Source organism: Herpailurus yagouaroundi, unplaced genomic scaffold (assembly GCF_014898765.1).
Source record: "Herpailurus yagouaroundi ecotype Mexico unplaced genomic scaffold, PumYag 100, whole genome shotgun sequence".
NCBI lineage: Eukaryota > Metazoa > Chordata > Mammalia > Carnivora > Felidae > Herpailurus > Herpailurus yagouaroundi.
Window position 1 is genome coordinate 59,488,697 of NW_024412391.1, and position 20,783 is coordinate 59,509,479.

Here is a 20,783-nt window from a genome sequence, read left to right on the forward strand (position 1 = left end):
CTCTCTCTCTCTCTGCCCCTCCCCCATTCATGCTCTGTCTCTCTCTGTCCCAAAAATAAATAAACGTTGAAAAAAAAAATTAAAAAAAAAATCGTTTCATACTATGATTTGCTTCTAGATTTCTGAAACTTTTTTTTTTCAAGTTTTTACTAAAATGTTCTTAAGGATTTTATCAAGGAATATCACAGGAATTTATCATATAGGAATTAACTGTAGAAATAGTAAGAAAAATTAGTTCATGGTTCAATGCTCATCTAGAGCATTAGGCCTCCCTAATATTTCTTCCTTCACTGAAATCTCACTTACCTTTGTAGTTACGGAATTTATGAAATTTATTTAATCCATTTTATAGTAATTGTTGGGGTTTTCTAATTTTCCATGAATAGATTGAGAATTTCTGCTTCTATAGCTGAGAGTCATAGTTGTATTTATCTTTATAGTCTCTCCACCCCAGGCCCAACAATTCCTTGAGAATAGCATGCAATCTCGATGTTTATCTGAACTCACCAGAAAACCTATTTTGATATACTAAAAGCCACCCTCTCCAAAAGGTCCTTAGGAAAGGGAGTTCTATTTTGGCAACTATAAGTCTTATTTTTAGACATTATGGAACCCATACCAATTTACCAAACATTCTCATTATAAATAATATTTCAACATTTCTTATATAGCCATTAAAAACTAAAAACTAAAATGAGAATCCTTCCTGTGAAGGTACAATAGTAACAATTTCTTAATCAGACGTATATCTTTTTTTTTAATTCTTATTTATTTTTGAGAGAGAGACAGCATGAGTAGGGAGGGGCAGAGAGAAAGGGAGACACAGAATCTGAAGCAGGCTCCAGGCTCTGAGCTGTCAGCACAGAGTCTGACGTAGGGCTTGAACTCAAACTGTGAGATCATGACTCGCACCAAAGTTGGACACTCAACTGACTGAGCCACCCAGGGGCCTTTTTTTTTTTTTTTTTTAACTGAAATCATACTTTTCCTTGCTAATGTAGTAAGAGTGTCAATAGTGTAAATTCATAGATTTTTATGGGTAACTTATAAGAAATAAGAAAACTTTACAGTGATGAAAAAATATATAGTCCATGTGTTTATAGTGTAAGGAGAAAAACAGGATTTAATGAAGAGACTCACAAGACAGCATTTGCTGTCTTTTTTCCCTTTGTTAACTGATTTGTTCATTTATCCACCCCAGAATCAATGACAGGGCTTCTCTGTCACACCACATGTGTTTGACACTAGGTTAGTGGCTGAAGCTTTAAAGCTGGTTAACTAAAAGTATAGGCTCCATCGTCCAGGAACTGGCATGATAGTGAAGTCATAAAAGACAGCACAAGCAGTACAAGGACATTGAGGCCATCTCTGGCTGGGAATGTAGGGAGAGTTCACAAAGGAGGTGCCGTATGAACAGCGTTTTGTTCTTAAGCTTTATTTAGCAGGTTTCAAGGCATTTGGGGGGCCTGAAGTAATAAAACCTGCTGTTTTTTTCAGAAAGGGATTTGGAAAAGACACCGCTCATCTAATAACAGTCTAGTGAACAGACAAAGGCCTGGCTGAAGAGTGAGGAACCAGACTTGGAAGGGTATTTGTGAGGTAGAATCAGTAAGAATTGATAGACTTGATAAGAATGTTGGCGACAGTGAGTCAAGATGACATTTTTAGGCCTTTAACTTGGCAGGCAGATGATGACATTACAGGAAATCTAGATTACAATTAACAGGTATTTACTGAGCACCTTCCATGTACCAGACACTATTCTAGGCCCACAGAGTCTGTTTTCATTCTAGTCAGAGGAGGCAGACAGTAAATAAATGAATAATCTGAGAATTAATGAAGTTTGTGCAGGAAATAAGATGGGGCTATGTGACAGTGATGGAGGGAAAAAGATACTTTAGCTGAGGTAGTCCTGAAAAATGACACTGGAACTAAGACCTGAATGACCTTAACAAAGGGATAGCAAATTGCAGAGGCTGAGGTGGGAAGGAGCTTAACATGACCAGGAGACAGAACAGCAGCTGGTAGGTGGGGTTGGTGTTTGGGGGTGTGGAGAGAATGGGGATGAGAGAGCACGTGTTGCTCCTGGTAGCCCGCCATCATATACAGCATGTGTTCTAGTTACAGTGGGCAGACAGCAGGTTTTAAGCCAAAGAGTGATGTGATCTCATTCATACTTCCATCTGCTGTGTGGAGAATGGACTTAAGGAGAGTCCTGGTGAGAGTGGTGGCTCACACCCGAGTTCTAACGGTGTCGGTGCTGAGAAGGAGTCAGATTCCACAGGTAGAGGGAGAGATGACCAGGCTTATTGATGGGCTGCATGTGGAGCGTGAGGAAGAGAGAGGCAGGGGTACATTAGGGGCTTTGATTGTAATGTTTTTTAACGTTTATTTATTTTTTGAGAGACAGAGAGCAGGAGCTGGGGAGGGGCACAGAGAGAGGGAGACACGGAATCCAAAGCAGGCTCCAGGTTCTGAGCTGTCACCACAGAGCTTGATGCAGGGCCTGAACCCACATCAGGAATCAGTATTTCTTCTTTGGTCACGTAAAGCCTGAACTGTCTAGAAACTTGTAAGTGAAATGGTACATAGGCAGTTGGATATAGTCTGGAGCTCATGGGAGAGGTCTCATGGAGATTTACTTGGGGAGTCATCAGTCTCTTCACGTAAGTTAAAACCACGAGACTGGGTAAGATTCATGTTGACTGATCAAGATTTTATTCATGCATTCATTTAACAAATCTTTTTGACTACCTATCCTGTGCTAGGCTTTGGGACTACGGTGATGAACCAAACAGGCCAGGTCCCCAACCTCCCTCCAGCTGTATGCAGCAACACCCTCCTGTATCACAGGAAGAATTAAGTAGGGGTATGTCACCATGTAGAAAGTTCCAAAATTCATGGGTATATCTTCTACCCGAATAATTAACATTCCCCCTAAATCTTAAAAATGATTATGTTAGTGATTAAAGAATGTTAGGATGTTTCTACACAGTATATGAAAAGGATCTGAATTACATTTTGAAGTACCCACAAGGAAAAAATAATTTTCTCATGTGGAAAAGAACCAATACCCTAGTCTTTTTACTGAACACTGTCAAGGAATATACTTTGATGCTGGAAATGGTAATGTAATACAGTTCTAAATAGGTTATTTGCAAACCTGTATAGGTTCAGGTATTACCTATTCATTCGAATGTATTAGAAAATAATCACTCAAAAATAGTTCAAATGTTCTAACTTAAGTGCTCTCTTCCTCTTTTTTCAACTGAAAGATTCCATATCCAGCACTAGGAAAAGCTTAGCACTGGTGAAATCACCTGTCTTCTTTGTACTTGGCACCTATGTAGCAAGAGTAGAAGTTACTATTTATCCTCAGAGGAATATATAATCATAGTGACTTGTTGAGTTTTGCCCCAAAAGGGCTTATTGAGTTTCACTTACCTCCAAAGGTTGGTTGCCTTCTTCTTCTGAAGTTTTACCTCTTGCTGCCATTCTTTGCTCATGTGCCGTATCTCCTATGAAGTGAAAAGAAAAAAAGAAAAAAAACAAAACACCTTTACCATACCATTGAGGCCAAGTGTCTTCAATTTATTTAAAATATCTTTTGTTGCCATATGTTTCACACTATGGAAGCAACCACTGTTTCCTTTGTTTCAAAGTAACTTAATTTTTAAGCACAGTAATTTTATAGAGGTTTCAGAAATCATCCATCCGTGTATATATATATGTGTATATGTGTATATAAACAATGTAAACCAGAGATCCAGAGATGTATCCTGCTTTGATATAGGTTTACTCTGGAAAAATCAAGTGAATTCGTATTTTGTAAATCAAGTCATATTTCAAATAAGTGAGGAGAGTTTATGACTTAAGGAAAATAAGGCAAGTTACTTTCAAATTAAAAGTCTCTATAATAGGAACTGTCCTCCATATTATTTTTTTTAATAAGGTTAACTATGTATAAGTGTTTACTTGTGTCTGTAGATTTGCCTCCAAGTAGATATGGATATTTGCATGTAATAATTAACCAAATGTCACACAATCTTCACAGAAGGAAAGAACAATGAACAAATTCATAAATTAGCCTTCAGTTAATACTTTGATTCCTAAGGCTGATGCCTGGGTGGCTTATATTACAAAATGAAGTTGGTAATAGGCTGGCTCCAAGGACATAGGACAGACACAAACATAGGTTAAGTATAAGCATAATTTACTAATGACTTATTTTAATATATTAACTATATCTAATGATCTGTGATTAAAACATGGTAGGGAAAGAAACAATTAGCCCACTTATTTAATGCAAAGTGAGAGGTTGGTTTAGTAACTTGTAAACTGCTCTTCCTGTAAAATTAAGCCAGCTCAGGAATGCCCACAACAAGGAAGATTGTAAGATTCATAGATGATGATGTGGCCAACATTAAAGGTTAAGAATTTGTTAATAAGGAAGGTCACAAGTCTTGATTGGAGATAACAAAGTATGCAAGTCCTGGCTGAGCTTAAGTTTTGTGTGTTTTTTTTTGTTTTTTTTTTTTGTTTTTTTATGAAACACAAAAGTTTAGCATACCAATGGCGATAATCAGGGAAGAGCCTCACTGAAATTTTAAAGAATTAGCCTGTCAAATTCTAACATCGTGAAGCATTAAATTGGTATTTTATTTACTTAAGATAAAGTAACTGTCCTCCCCACCAAATGTTTAAAACGCAAGCATATCGATGCATATTCCAGTTTATAAGCTCCATTCTCAGCTATGTGCAACATTATCATTGGGCAAGACCTAGCACATAATAGGTATTCAATAAATACTAGCTGAATAAATTAGTGAACTTCTCCTTATAGTTTCTAGTCCATAAAACAGAGGTAAAATATTAGGTGGCATGTGATAAAAGCTGTATTTGAGCATACAGTTAAGGTCCTTCTACACATATTTGTGAAACTTAAAAGGCAACTGTATTTTTTTAAACATTTTTTTAAAAGTTTATGTATTTTGAGAGACAGATCCCAAGCACGTGAGCAGAGCTAGGGAGGCAGACATAGAGGGAGAGAGAGAATCCCAAGCAGGCTCCACCCTGTCAGCACAGAGCCTGATGTGGGGCTTGATCTCCTCAACTGTGAGATCATGACTGGAGCCAAAATCGGGAGTCAGATGCTCACCTCAAAGACAACTGTATTAAATACCACTACAGTGTATTGCTTCTAGGGATCTATAATTGTGGTATAACTTATTAGATTTTAAAAACAACGATTTATAAATAAAAAATACTACTGAAACCAAAGCATTAGGAACTTTTGGGTTGTATCTATTGGATAATAAAGATAATAGCTATTAAGTGACCAATTACCTCAACCTACTTTTGTGACCTAGCATGTCAAACCATTTTGATTGATTTTTCAAGTGATTGTTTAAACTGACCATTTATCTCGAAGAGCTTTTTTTTCAGAAATCTATCTTCTCTCTGAAAGTTAGGGACAAGATAATCAACCTCCAGTTTACAGGTGGCAAAACCAATGCATGGGGAGTTTCATTTCCTTGGCTAGCGGCGTGAAGCAGCAAAGGTAATGCAAAGGTCTGCACATTGAGGTCAAAGTATGTTTAATAACTCACATGCCTGATGCTTATTATATGCATCATCCAATATTAAAGGTCATTTACGCAAGAGTTTTTCCCTTTTAAAATGATTACTGCTCTATCCCATAGCCACACAAACACTTTTTGGCTAAAATCATTTGACACAAAGTCTGTACTTCCTTTGCCATTTTCTGACTTCAAGCTGGGTATCTGCACAAAGCTTTCTCCATTTCTCCCTACTGCTTGAATAACCAGAAAGGTTATCAGTCAGTGTTCCTGACATCACACAACACATCTGCCTGGAAGCGATTGTAGAATCACTATTTACTGAAATGCCATGTCTGGCGATGACTCAGATAGGACAATAACTGATTACAAGGAAAAATGCCATCTGCAAGATTATTCTCTATAAACAAAGGCACAGAATGAAAACTACACAAACAAATGGAAAAGAACAGGTCACGATGAAATATGATTTTTGAAGGTTTTTTTCTTCTCATTGAAGAATTATTTTATCATGAGAAAAATTCAGTTATTTTCTCTAATTTTTTATAACCTACATGAAAGTTAGATACTTCAACAATAAATAAAGATGCATGTGACAAATGGGATATAAGGTACTTTAGTTTTCAAATTGTCAGTTAACTCTAATTTATACACTGGATAGATTACAAGTTTTCATTTGCGAGTCAGCTATTTAAAAAGAACAAACAACCAACATGTTCACAGAACTTTACATTTCCAAGTTTTGTTTTGTTTTGTTTTGTTTTTTTACAGCACCACATTTGGTTCTCACTATGGTGAGGTAAGACATCCTCCCCATCCACCCTCTGTCTCCCCAGTTTAGGGAGAATGAACCCTAAGGGGCAGAGGCACTCAGTGACTTGCCCAAAGTCTCCCAAGTAGAAGGCAGTCACAGTGGGACCTAGAATCCTTCTGACACCTCTAGGGTTTCTGTGGTCTGGTGGAAGGTTCTAATGAATGTGGGCCAAGGTGGGAGGAATCAAATCTGAGTTAGAGAACAGTGAAGAGAAGAGCCCAAGGATGTGAAAGGGAGCTTTGAACACAGGATCTTGTGCTGGTCCAACCCGCTGGGCCCCTAAACACTTCTCTCTACTCTTTTCTTCTTCCATAAGCCCCATAGATTATCTGTTCTCTTCCCTTTCCATTGATGATGCCTCTCTCCTTCCTTCCCATCCTTCAAAGCAAACACAGTCCCCCTGATGTTTTTCCAGAAGTTTCTAAGGCTGGAAACACTTTCACAAAAGGCAAAATCCCTCTTATACTACAACCATGCAATTTTCTTGGTTTAAAATGTAGTTGTTATTTAGAATAAATAATAAAGCCTAAATATACACACACTAAGGAAGCCCTTTTGGAACTCAAAGGGCTGAAGTGAAAATCATTCATATTTTAGATTAGATATTGGCAAGTTTTTCCACTTAAAGTCCTAGATAGCAAACATTTTAGACTTTGTGGGCCCTACTGTTTCTGTCACAAAATTCTCAACTCTACCCTTGTGGCTGAGAACTGTCAGAGACAATATATAAAGTAACAAATGTGGCTATGTTCCAATAAAATTTTATTTACAAAAACAAGTTTCAAGCTGTAGTTTCCTAATCTCTGGGGGTTTATTATTTTTATTTATTTTTTTATTAAATAATCTCAATGCCCAACATGGGGCCCAAACTCATGACCCTGAGCTCAAGAGTTGCAGGCTCTACCAACTGAGTCAGCCAGGTGTCCCTCCAGATCCCTATTTTAGAGACTATATGTATTCTACCTTTTCTAGGATAAAAGGCTGAATTAGGTTTTAGTTCTAGGAGGAGACAGGGGATGGTCATTAGGGTATCATCATGATCCTATTCTACTGGGTGAATTGGGTCAAAGGAGAGGAGAAATGGTGGTCAAGAGTGAGCACTAGGTATAAAGAGCAGGATAAAAGGAGAGAAATCCCCAGTGACGGAAGGGGAACCCCAATGCCTATTTGGGTTACCCAGAGGACACTTGTTTTGGCAGGAGAGGGGGTGGCAGAGTATCCTTACTCTTAGGCCTCCTTGAATGTGGAAGAAAATCTAGTAACATTAACCCCAGGCCTCCCTCCACCATCCCATCCATCGCTTGGTAATTTGGGGACCTTGTGCATGTGATTCTGCCCATTCCTCTTCCCCTTCTGTTGAGAATGAGAGGACTCCAGGCAGCATGTGGTTCTGTCTGCTCTGGCCCTCCACAGGGACCTCCTCCCACCTGGGGAAACCTGCTCCAGCCCAGCATTTCCTGCAACTGGATGGGCTCAAGCTAATTTTGGGGTTCAGAAACCTATCTGGTCCTTGACAGATCTTTAACATCGGCTCAGTAGGCAATAAAAGTGAGAATTTTGTCTCTACTTGTTGGGGTTTGCCCCCCTCAATTGGTTAGATCTTATCTGAAGAAGAGAGGTGTACCTGCTGGAAGACCCTAGGGTCTAACAGGACTGGGAGTGGGCTGATGAGGACAGGGCTGGAGCCTACCTAAATATGAAAAGCTGTGAATACAGAAAACTATTTTCTTTCTTTTAACCAGAAAAGAATTATCTAGAACTGCTTATCTGAGAATGCAGTCTACAAAACACTAGTTTCGGGGGGTTCACATGGAAGAAATATTTCTATGGTCAAAAGTATGAGAAAAATCTGCAGAATGCGTTCCCTTCCAGTTGATTTCCAATGCACTTTAACATATTAAAGCCTGTGAGAAATTCTTCAGTAAAGAACTTTACAACTTTTTTTTTCACAATGTATTTGACTATGGAGCATTGTATTCACTGATACCTATTAAACATTTCACAGGGGTCTATGAACACACCATGGGAAATGCTGATAGAACATTTCTAAAGTTAAAATTGGTTAGGGAATATATCATTCTTACCTGACTGACTCTTCAGTAGACTCAAAATTGCCAAACTTGTTATTCAGCTTTCAAAGAGTCATTTTCCACAGTGCTAACCTACACTTATTTTCTTTTCGCTATCTTTTCACAACCCCCTTGTCAGTTTATCCAATGGCATTTGGGGCGGACAAGCAGGATGTGTCTGCATTCTACTACATACTTCTGATTCCAGAAGAGTTGATAATCCATAGAGGAGAACAGGAGAGCCAGGCACCTTGAAGACACAGGAGAAAGCCCCAGTGATCAGAAATATCTCCCCCACATATTCCGCCAATTAGAGATTCATTAGGGTTAATGAGCTCCTCTTTTAAAATGCAAATACCCTCTGGGAGTGTTTGCTTATTAGTCATTCACCAAGTGAAGTAGTGGAAAGAACAGTGGAATGGCCACTCCATTAGCTCCTTTTCATTCTTCAGTCACACCCTCATTATACGAGGCAGCCCGGTGTGTCAAGGGAATGGCTTTGGAATCTGACAGAACTCGACCCTAATCCTTTACCAAATCCATGACCTGGTGCAAGGTACTTAACTTCTCAGAGCCTCAATTTCCTCATCAGAAAAATGGGAATGATACATATTAAGGCTGCTACAAAGATGAAAACGAGAGAACATGTTAAATGCTAACTGCAAAGAAGCCGGGGCGGGGAGTAGAGTTGGGGAAGATAAAGGTTTCGTCTCAAGCATAATCCTCTGTGCTTCTGCCCTTGTCACATAGCTGTTGTCGTTACCCGCCCCAGAGGAGAGAGGAGAAGCCTCATGTGTAATCTCATTTAGTGCTCTTGGCAGTGTTGTGAGGTAGGCTTTATTATATCCACGTAAGAATGGCAGGCCCAGTGTTGGAATCCAAGTCCGCTGACAATGCCAGATCATTACATAATCTCACACTGCCTCCCATTACTTATCAAAACTTGAGTTCTCCAACTCTCCTAATACACTTCACACTGGAGTCTCCTCCAGTTTGGATTAGTTTTCCCTTCCATGTTTTCCAATACTATCCTTTTGCTCCTTGTTTTCCACTATAATGAAGAATGGAAGAAAGCACAAGTACTAATTGCTCAAGACATGCCCTGCCCAGGAGCCCACTGCTGTTAGGTCAGGATTCTGATGACAACTATTCTAACCCCAAGGGGGGGGGGGGGTAATAAGAATCAAGAAGAGCAATCGGCTAAGCCACAGAGGGAAGAACGCGAAGTTAGCAAACCAAAATGGCAAAGGGTTCAAGCTGACTAGGAATTAAAGAAGAGCAAATTAAGAGAACACCAAGAACATCTTACCAAAATTATTATGCCCCAAATTCACTAAGGACAGGATACAACTGATACAGTGGCATCATTCTGATAACAGAAGTCAATAAACATCTGTTTATTTGACTGTGGAGGGTGTGGTGAGGGGAACAGATAAGAAAGACAGTTCTACACACACAGTAATGGCTGATAAAAAGAATGAATTCTAAATGCTTGTTAAAATACTTAAATTTTTAAAAAATGTTTATTTATTTTGGAGAGAGAGACAGAGCATGAGCAAGGGAGGGACAGGGAGACACAGAATCCAAAGCAGGCTTCAGGCTCAGAGCTGTCAGCACAGGACCCTAAGCAGGGCTCGAACCCACCAACTGTGAGATCATGACGGGGCTGAAGTCAGATGCTTAACTGACTCAGCCACCCAGGCACCCCCGAATGCTTGTTAAAATATGAAAAAAAAATTAAGCGTTCAACAGAACAATCTACTTTTCACAACATTAGTGTGGATCTTAATATATATTTGTATACTACTTTTAGGCATCATGTTAGATTTTAATCTTCTGGCTGCCATTAAAATCACACAGCTAAAATCTTGCTTACTACTTTAAGAACTTAGGGTCACACTGAGTACTGAAATACATTTACTCAGGGAAGTAAAAAAATCAGCAAATCTGAGGTCAGACCCACTGATCAGTCCTACTGGCTTGCTCTTAATTAACTTTTCCTGGGATTTCACAGATATCTTTAGGTCTGTGTCTTGTTATGTTGTAGCTATGGGTAATAATTTTTCTGGAAGATCTCAAAGCAACCAGAAACATCAATTAAATTTTTTTTTCAACATTTATTTATTTTTGGGACAGAGAGAGACAGAGCATGAACGGGGGAGGGGCAGCGAGAGAGGGAGACACAGAATCGGAAACAGGCTCCAGGCTCCGAGCCACCAGCCCAGAGCCCGACGCGGGGCTCGAACTCACGGACCGCGAGATTGTGACCTGGCTGAAGTCGGCCGCTTAACCGACTGTGCCACCCAGGCGCCCCCAGAAACATCAATTAAGCTGTAACACTATGTTCAACAGTTAAACCCACGTATTCTTACTTTTGGACTGGAAGACTAGAGATGCAAAAGCCCCACCCCACCCCCAATTAATTTTGTACAGTATTGCATTATTCTGTACAAATCTGCCTTCAAAGGATTTTTATTACTCTCTTTCCTCAATGTGAATATACTTACATACTACAAGAGTAAGTTCAGCTGACCATTCCTGACTCTGGATGGCAAAATGTTGTTGAAAGAAAGTTCTACAAAGGGCTGCTCTGAGCCTTCCACTGACAACAGGTTCTATAGGCTCTGTGAAAACAAACAGGACTGACACAAAAAAGATTTTCAGTGTGTATGGCCTGAGGCCAAAATTTGTAAATAGAAAAGGGTAGGCTCACTCTACTAGGTTATCTGGTATCCTGAGACACAGACTCAAATGCGATGCCTGTTGTAGGTAAAATGATGGCATTGATCTATCACTAATAATGCACCCTAGGTAGGAGACGTATTGACATCATGTCACTCACAGTCAGAGTGTTCAGTCTCCTTACCAACCAACAGAATAAATTTGTGAAATTACTGGTGGGTGTCAGGGGTTCTCTACAGTCCGTTTTCAACATAGAAAAATAAGTGATCCCATGAGATCCAATGTATGTTTCAAACGTAGCATCAATTGGCCCAATCAGAGATATTAGATTGGTAAGCTTTTCAATCTCTTGAAATGGAGTTCTCAGACTGATAGAAGGGTTTTAGTCTAATGGAAAACTGCAAAGAAACTTTCTAGCAGAAACAATAAGAGCGGTATATGAAATCTAATCAGCTTCAAGTTTCATTCAATCAAGAAATATTTGTTAAACACGTGCTGTGTACATATATCACGCTGGCCACCATGTGAACTAGTGCAGTCCTGTCCCCAGGCTCACAGCATTTACATTCTGGAAGGGATTACAACTCCAGCAAATGCAAATCACAAAAACTGGCTGTAGAAACAAGCCAAAAACTAAAAATTATGGGAGTCCCCAGTTGTTAAGGAATAGAAAGTTTTATGGAGCACCCTGTGAAAAAGGTGGCCAGCTGTAACAAAACCAAATTTCATTAATACGACTTTGCCCCCACTACAGTGACCGTGCCTTTCATTATATATATACACACACACACATACATACATATGCACACACACATATACATATATATGCACACACACACATATATATATGTATATATACATATATGTGTGTGTATATGTATATATCCATCAGTATCATTACTTTTAATGGAAGTCAAACATGGTCTTATATCACACAAAAGTCTGAAGACAATATTTCTGAAAATACATCAACATTATTTGAAGAAAAGCTGGTATTAAAAGAATTACTTGCAAATCACAGATCACAATTAGAAGCAAAGCTACACATGGCAGATAGGATGAGGTGGCATGATGTGGTAACTGGATAAAGACCAAGAGTTTGATTTCCAAATGCAGAAGAACCTGGTTGGTTTTATTGAAGATGTCACACTTGTCATTTGGTTATACAACATAAATGTGTGAAATCACTATCCTGAGGATCACAATATACTGTGTTATCTTTAAAATATTTACATAAGAAAAAAAAAGAAGTGGTCCCTTTAAGAACACAGGTAAACCTAGACACCACAAGGCCTGAGGAAGTCCTAACCTGTTTACTGGCCCCTTACTGAAGCAGGCGGACAGCCACAGTGAATCGCCACTTAGCATCCTGAGGAAGAAGGGCCTTGAATGAAAAAGGGCCCAGATCAAAGTTTAGGGTTGCCAGCTCAGGCCTGGCCATCCTTTTGCTATATTTACAAAACTTATATAGTGTGTGTGTATATCTATATATATATATATACACATATATATATATATATATATATACATACATATATATATAGTGGAAAAGAAAGTGCATTTATTTATTTAAATATACAAACAGAGTGGAAAAGAAAGTGCATCATGGGATAGCCGGGGATGAATGTGCCCCACAGTCAGGCAGAGAGCAGAGCCTTGATGTGCATTAACACAGGTAAATTCTGAGACATCTCCCTCCCAGTGGGGCAGTACATCTCACATTTCAGTGTGTGTAAGGATCACCGGGGGTGCAAATTCCTGAGTCTCACAAGACATTCAGACTTGTGAACTCTGGTGAAACACTTAAGAGTCAAAAGTTTTAGCAAGCGTTCCAGGAGATTCTAAAGCAGGTAGTTCATGAATAACACTTGGAGAAACACTGAAACAGACTTAGATAACCTTAGATGGCTGACAGATTACCATCTGCCTAATTTTTGGAATGACTGTCCCCTCCCTCCTCCTCTCCTTCCTTCCCACATTGTTTAAATACGTAGAGAGTACGTGTCTCTGTGTTAAGGTTGGGGCTCAATAAGGTAAGTTCTCAAAAGAACTGAAAGCAGGGTCTTGAAGAAGTATCTGTACACTCATGTTGAGAACAGCAGCATTCACTGGAGCCAAAAGGTGGATGTAGCCCAAGCATCCATCAACAGATGAATGGATAAACAAAATATGATACATGCACACAATGGAACATTATCGAGCCTCAGAAGGAAGGAAATTCTGACACATGCTGCAACATGAATGAACCTTCAAGACATTATGCTAAGTGAAATAAATCAGTCATAAAAAGACAAATACTGTATGATTGCATTTATATGAGGTGCCTAGAATAGTCAAATTCATAGAGGCAGAAAGTAGAATGGTGGTTGCTAGGGCGGGAAGGAGGGAGGAATGGAAAGATGTTTTAATAGGCATGAGAGTATGAGTTTTGCAAAGAAAGAGTAACAACACTCTGAATGTACTTTACTGAACTGTATGTTTAAAAAAAATTTTTTTTAATGTTGTTATTTATTTTTGAGACAGAGAGAGACAGAGCATAAGCAGGGGAGGGGCAGAGAGAGAGGGAGACACAGAATCCGAAGCAGGCTCCAGGCTCTGAGCTGTCAGCACAGAGCCCTACGCGGGGCTCGAACTCACGAACGGTGAGATCATGACCTGAGCTGAAGTTGGAAGCTTAACCGACTGAGCCACCCAGGCGCCCCAGAACTGTATGTTTAAAAATGGTTAAGATGGTAAAATTATGTGTATTTTACCACAATTAAATATAAGGCACTTAAAAAAATGTTTATTTTGAGAGAGAGAGAGAGAGAGAGAGAGCGCGAGCGCGCGCGCACCTGCGAGCAGCAAAGGGGCAGAGAGAGAATCCCAAGCAGGCTCCACGCTGAGCTCAGCACAGAGTCCAGCCCAGCGCACAGTCCGACACGGGGCTTGATCCCACAAACAATGATATTATGACCCGAGCCGAAATCGAGATGCTTCACTGACTGAGCCACCCACGTGCCCCTAAATATAAAACATTTTAAAAATAAGATAGATTATCCTCTTAGAACAATAAAGTGATAGAAGTTAAAGATATGTCTACTACCGGTTAATACTCTATTTTATAATTTATTCTAGTTTCATTTTAATAAGTGTTCTCATATATATTAATCTTTATTCCATATTCTTTTTATTTTAATAAATTCACACATTTAAAGAAAAAAGGAAAATCAAGTGAAGGAAGTTGTGTTTTCTGTCTCTCTGCCACAGAATTGGTTATGGCTCAATAAAGGGCCTGGCTGTAAGCAAGTTTGAGTAGCTGTCCAATTCCAATGCACTGCAGTAAAAACTAAGAACCAGTGTCAGGAGAGCACATTTTGGCCTCTCTGCACTAGTACAACGAAGTTGTTTCTGTCGACATGTACCTGCAAGCTTATGTGTCCTTACAGTAAACAACACAGTGTTAGTGATGGGGAATACCAATATGCTGTACTTAAACATCTCAACTGCTGGTTATAAAAATAGAAACTTTTGAGTAACTTGAATCAAGAAACCTAAAATATAAAGTACCAGATATACAGATAGAACACAATTATAGATTATACAACCTCACAGTTAACGTGCATACCCTTTAATGCTCTAAAGCAAAAACAAAACAAAACAAAACAAAAAGCCCGAAACTTCCTTTAGGGAACAGACATTTTTCCATCACCTTAAGCTCTGATGTCACTAGGATGAGGAGGGGAGGTTGTAGACAATGAAATCCAGGTGTTCAGGGGAAGGGGTTCAATGTCAACAAATCACTTCTTTTTTTTTTTTAATTTTTTTTAACGTTTATTTATTTTTGAGACAGAGAGAGACAGAGCATGAACAGGAGAGGGGCAGAGAGAGAGGGAGACACAGAATTGGAAGCAGGCTCCAGGCTCTGAGCCATCAGCCCAGAGCCCGATGTGGGGCTCGAACTCACGGACCGCGAGATCGTGACCTGAGCTGAAGTCAGACGCTTAACCGACTGAGCCACCCAGGCGCCCCTTTAAATTATTTAAAAAAAAATTTTTTTTTTAAACAAATCACTTCTAAGGTGCTCACTGCTGGCTTGTGCTTTCCCACAGAAATCCCACCTATGAGATTAACGGAGTTAATGGAAGGAAAAAAGAGAGTAACAGGGGAGGAGGCAATGGGCAAATGAGACTTTAAAAGCCTGAGACTAGGACCTCAGGAGCTCCAAAACAGGCTAATAGCACAAAACCAGAAAGGTGAAAAGGAAAAGCCTATTAAGAAGGAAGAAGCATTCATGACCATGAGTGGCATGGATAACAGTAAGAGAATTTGCTTCATTAGAGGGTGAAAAGTGATGATGAAAAGGGCAAAGACCATTCCTTGCCTGAAATGTTTCTCAACCCACACCTCAATCAGCTAATATTTATTCAGTCTTCACATCTCAGCTTCCACCTCCCTAACCCATGCCCCCTTTCCACACTCCTGTATGTTCTTGTTCCTCTCCAAAGCACCTCACACATTTGCAATCATTTAACTGTACACACTCGCTTGTTTAATTAGCTGTTGTTCCCACTAGACTGACAGTTCCACCAAGGCAGTGATGTGTTTATTTTATTTGTCACAATACTCCCAGCATTTAGTATGGTGACCGGTACCAAGAATGCACATGGTAGGCCCTTAGGAAATAGCTATTTTCTGACTGATGCATTACTGCAAACGTGGCATTGTCAAAAGGACGTTGTAAAGGAAGCTGAAGAGGATGCACCATGATTGGTCAAAGGAAATAAATTTATTCATAGCACTTAGGACTGGGTGAAAGAGGTTGAACAAAAGGCTTAAGGAGAGATCAATAAACAGCTCTGATGTCAAGTTTGGACAAGATTTCTGTAACAAGGAAGCAAGAGGTAGACCAGCTGTAAAATACTTGGAAACACTTCTGAGCAGTTTGTTAAGGGTAGAACCAAAAGGACGAAGAGTCAATAGTGACTTTGAAATCAGAGAAGAGATTTTTACTGGGTTCTATGTAGTTACAGTGAGTTTCAGATAATGGCATGAAATAGGAATGGTAGTTGGGATTCCAAAGGACTTCTGATAAAATATTTTTATTTATCTTATGGTATTCAGTGCTGTATTTCTAAGTTCACTGGTGTGTATTTAATAAATTTTACAATATCTTCTTTAAAAAAAACATAGTACCACATTAGAATATATACTAATATATTTGTGATACAAAATGTCTCTAAAAATAGTTGTAATGTTCAAAAGAATCTACAATTCTTTCAGTTTGTAAAGAAGGATTCGCTCATTTCATGACTGGTTAAACAATATAACTATTTGCCATCTTAAAGTTAGGAAAATTGAAGATGGTTTATGTGCTTTAAACTTATATTTCTAATTTATTACTTCCTAATTCCACAGTATTGCTCAGTTTCATAAATTTGACATTCTTGAAATCAGGGTTTGTTTAGTAAACCCTCACTATATATTTATACCTTCATGACTCAGTGATTTCAAATAAACTCAGTAGTTTCTACGGGCAGGCTTAGTGAAACTAGGATTCATTTGGACATGTGCCTAATTGCAACACATTAAAAAAAGTTCCAATCTCAAGCAGCTCCTTTTTTTTTTTTTAAGGCTTAAAAGACTAGGACAGAAAGACAAACATATTAACCAACCAGCTCTGTTATGCAAAGTCGTCTCAGAGTAGCTGCCTCATTCCAATCAACCTGTCTCAATCTGATTCCTTGTCTTCTGAACTTCCCTACCTCACCCACCTCCACACTTGATAAAGCAAACCTCCTACCTGTTGCTATCAAGATTCTCTCTCCTCACCTTACCGGAAGGCACATCAGCCCCAGTGAGAACAAGGCAATAGGGAGAGCCTAACAATCAAAGAAAAAAAGCAAAAAAAAAAAAAAAAAACCCCAGCTCTCCCAACAAGGCTTCCTGAGGAGGAAACTACTATATACTTACTTCTCTGTATAGGGCCAGATGATCTATAGACCATGCATCTACTTACACATCATAGAACAGAAGACGCTGGCAGGAAAAGCATAAAGAATATGGTTTCTTGTTAAGCCTGACTCTAAAATTATACCAAATAGTGGACTTAGGAAGACGTTTCTCAGACTGGGAGACCATATAACAGAAGTGGGATTAAAAGAGCTGGAGAATTTAGGTTGGTTTAGGCCCTGAGGTCTCAAAATAGTAAGTGGACCCATTTTCAAACATGAGTAGACAACAGAATCATTCTACTATGGTCTCAATGTGTCCTCTCAAAATTCATGTTGCAATCCTAACCCCCCAAAGATGATGGTATTAGGAGGTGGGGCCTTTGGGAGGTACATAAGTCACAATGATAGAGGTTTCATCAATAGGATTAGTGCCTTATATAAGAGACCCCACAGAGCTCCCTAGCCCCTCTTACCTGGTGAGGACATGGGGAGCAGATACCTGCTCTGAACCATGAGGAGAGCCCTCACCAGAAAGCAACCGTGCTGGTGCCTTGATCTTGGACTCTCCAGCCTTCTGTATTGTGAAAAATTAATTTCCATTGTTTATAAACTACCTAGTCTCTGACATTTTGTTATAGCAGTTCAAATGGACTAAGACACATTCCAAAATTAAAATAAGTAAATTATGTGGGGCATATCCATCATTTCTGATTATCCAAATATCTGTTTCCCTGTAAGACTGGTGAGATAGTCTTGTACTTCCCAATTTTTATGGGAAGAACATTTTTTTGAAAGTCAGCCTATGTGTCTATCCATCTGTCCATCCATCCATCCAGGTCACTCTTGCTCCTTCTCTCCCTTCCTGAAGAATCGAGTCCCAGCAGGTAGGCAGTGGCAGGATTTCAGAGCCCAGGTGAGGAGAGGAGGATGTTGGGGAGACTGTGGCAGCAATGGTGTGGTTCAGACTACTGGAGTCCAAGCAGGGTGAAGATGGATCTAGAACATCTCTGCCATAAAGGGCTCAAACAATGAGGAGGACAATTTGAAGGGGCTCCCACTGGCCAAGTCTGGGACATTTTAAGCATCAAAATAAGTAATGATAACAAAAGACTATAATCCATTAAAAATATCCAGGGTTGCCTGGGTGGCTCAGTCGTTTAAGCATTTGACTCTTGGTTTCAGCTCAGGTCATGATCTCCCATGTCATGAGATGGAGCCCCACATTGGGCTCTATGCTGACAGCACACAGCCTGCTTGGCATTCTCTCTCTTCCTCTTTCTTTGTCCCTCCCCACCCTCTCACTCTCTCTCTCTCTCTCTCTCAAAATAAATAAATGAGAAAATATATCCATAAATCAGAAAATAATTTTCAAAATCCATGCACCCATGCTCATATAAATAAAAGAATTAATAAAAAAAGGAGTGAAGGAAGCTATTCCTTGCAGTGGAATGCCAACTGATGAATGCAGAAGGAATGAAGGAATTAGAAGATCACCATTTGGCAACTGTCACAGTAATAATTAATTCAGCCAAGAAGCCTAGATAGATGCTAAAACTAGTGGGTGGAAGGTTGATAAGAAACAGGATATTACACAGTCTGAAAGCACCACTCCCCACATACAGATCATAAAGAGAGAATGAGTAATTTTACAATAGAGAAATCTGGTAGACATAACTAAGTAAGTGATCATGGAATGTAACAAATAGGAATTGTGCACTCCCTTATAGGATGCAGTGAGAAGAACAAATGCTTCCGTGATATTCCTAACAGAAATGCATCACCTAAATCCAATTTTGAAGATGGATCAGATAAACCCAAACCAAAGGATGTTTAGTAAAATAAATAGTTTGCAATCTTCAAAAGTATCTAGGGATTGAAAAGTCAAGGAGAGACTGAAGAACCGATCCAGACTGAAGGAGACTAAAGGGACAGGACAACGCAGTGCAACATATGAGTATGAACAGGATCCTTTTGCTATGAAGTACATCATTTGAACAAAACCTAAATGGTGGTCTATGGCTTCGATGGTTAATTTCCTGATTTTGATGACTGATGTAGGAGATAGGTCTGCTTTTAGCAACTACATACTAAACTCTTTGGAAGTAATGACAGGTCATCTTACTAATTTACTCTCAAATGGTAAAACAAAAAGCTCTTTGTTTTTTGCAACTTTTCTGTCAGCTCAAAAATTATTTCAAAATAAACAGAAAATAAATGAGAAGAGTAATTAGGATGGTTAGAATGCATAGATATGATACAAAGATAGATACCAGACAGAAATACAGGTGGAGGTGGAGATAAGGATCTCAATGGCTCCATTAACCCATTAACTCACCAACTCAAACAGAAGTAATCCTTTACTCTTTCCACCTTTTTACCATTTTCACTCGTAAATGACTCCACAGAAAAGTAGTATGCACAACCACTCAGGTATGTTTCATAGACAACAAAAACTCTAACATAGGTCAGACCATTGAGCAACCTCTTTCTAAGGAGAGGCAGAAACTAACTCAACAATAGAATCAGATTATACAATAACCTGTAACCAGGCTAGTCTTGTTTATTTTCTTATACAGCACTCGTCTTTAAGAGATTTTAAGCATTTTTTCCCCTACTTTCTAAGGAAATTGTGACAACTTCATGAAAGGGGATACTCTCTTCACAACAACATTAAGAAGGAATACTTTTGCTTATTTAACAGGTAAAGAAAATACTGAAAGAGAGATTTAAAGTTCCCAGCATCACAAAATGCCTAAGTGCTAGAGTCGGTATTCAAATTAAACTCTGTCTGGGTTTAAGGCCCATGTTCTTTCTAACATAATTATAAAAGGAAACCGTTTACTCTGAATTCTCTCCATGAATAATATCTGCCTTCAGAATGGCATACTGTAATGCGCAAACTGCATCCATGTATTGTCTTCATTTTGCCTTTTTGTGAACGTATTGGATTAGAGTAGACTGAGCACAGTGTCTTATTTCGGGTTTTATTTCACTTAACCAGAAGTACACTCACCATGTACTTTTGTAACATTGTGCAAGGGGTGCCTGGGTGGCTCAGTCAGTTACGCATCCAACTTTGGCTCAGGTCACGCTCTCACAGTTCCTGAGTTTGAGCCCCGCATCGGGTTCTGCACAGAGCCTGCTTCAGATCCTCTATCTCCCTCCCTCCCTGCCCCTCCCTTGCTTGCATGCATGCTCTTTCCCTCTCCCTTTCTCTCCAAAATAAACAGATTTATAAAAATTAAAAAAAAAAAACAACTGTGCAAAAACAAAACAAATACCACGTGGAACAAGGTGCCTGTTGAAGCAGTTTTGTTGTTGGTTTTTAACTACGCTGGTGGTGTCATCATTTCTGGCTCTTATGTTTCATTTCTATTTTCTCTTAAGGATTTGGAACCAGTCTTACATCTCTCTAATGAAAGCACATCACTTTACCTCTACAGTTTCCAATAGTTCATTGGGAGCTAAGACTCGGAAGCAACCTTTGAGCTAACCTTGACTGCTGCCCTCCATCCTTGCTCATGAATCCACTTTACAAGCGAGATGGGGAACAAGGTGGCCTTGTTGCTCATTCTAGTTCTCTCCTCCCAGCGTAACAAACATCCACAGAAACACTCCCTACAGCCTCTGCCTTTTTAAAAATATAATTTCTATTCTACAAAAGATAGGATTCTTACGTTCTCATACTCTAATTCTACTGCCATTA

General features: G+C 39.3%; 1 protein-coding gene across 2 annotated transcripts in view; it reads right to left on the reverse strand.

The window, feature by feature from the left end:
* The window catches only part of UMAD1 (UBAP1-MVB12-associated (UMA) domain containing 1), a 221,144-nt gene that overhangs the window by 72,794 nt on the left and 127,567 nt on the right, over window positions 1-20,783 (reverse strand). For both annotated transcript variants that reach the window (XM_040472577.1, XM_040472576.1), the window contains one exon: window positions 3,445-3,518. In XM_040472577.1, the coding sequence (XP_040328511.1) occupies window positions 3,445-3,518 (74 nt within the window). The remainder of the gene's footprint in view (window positions 1-3,444; window positions 3,519-20,783) is intronic.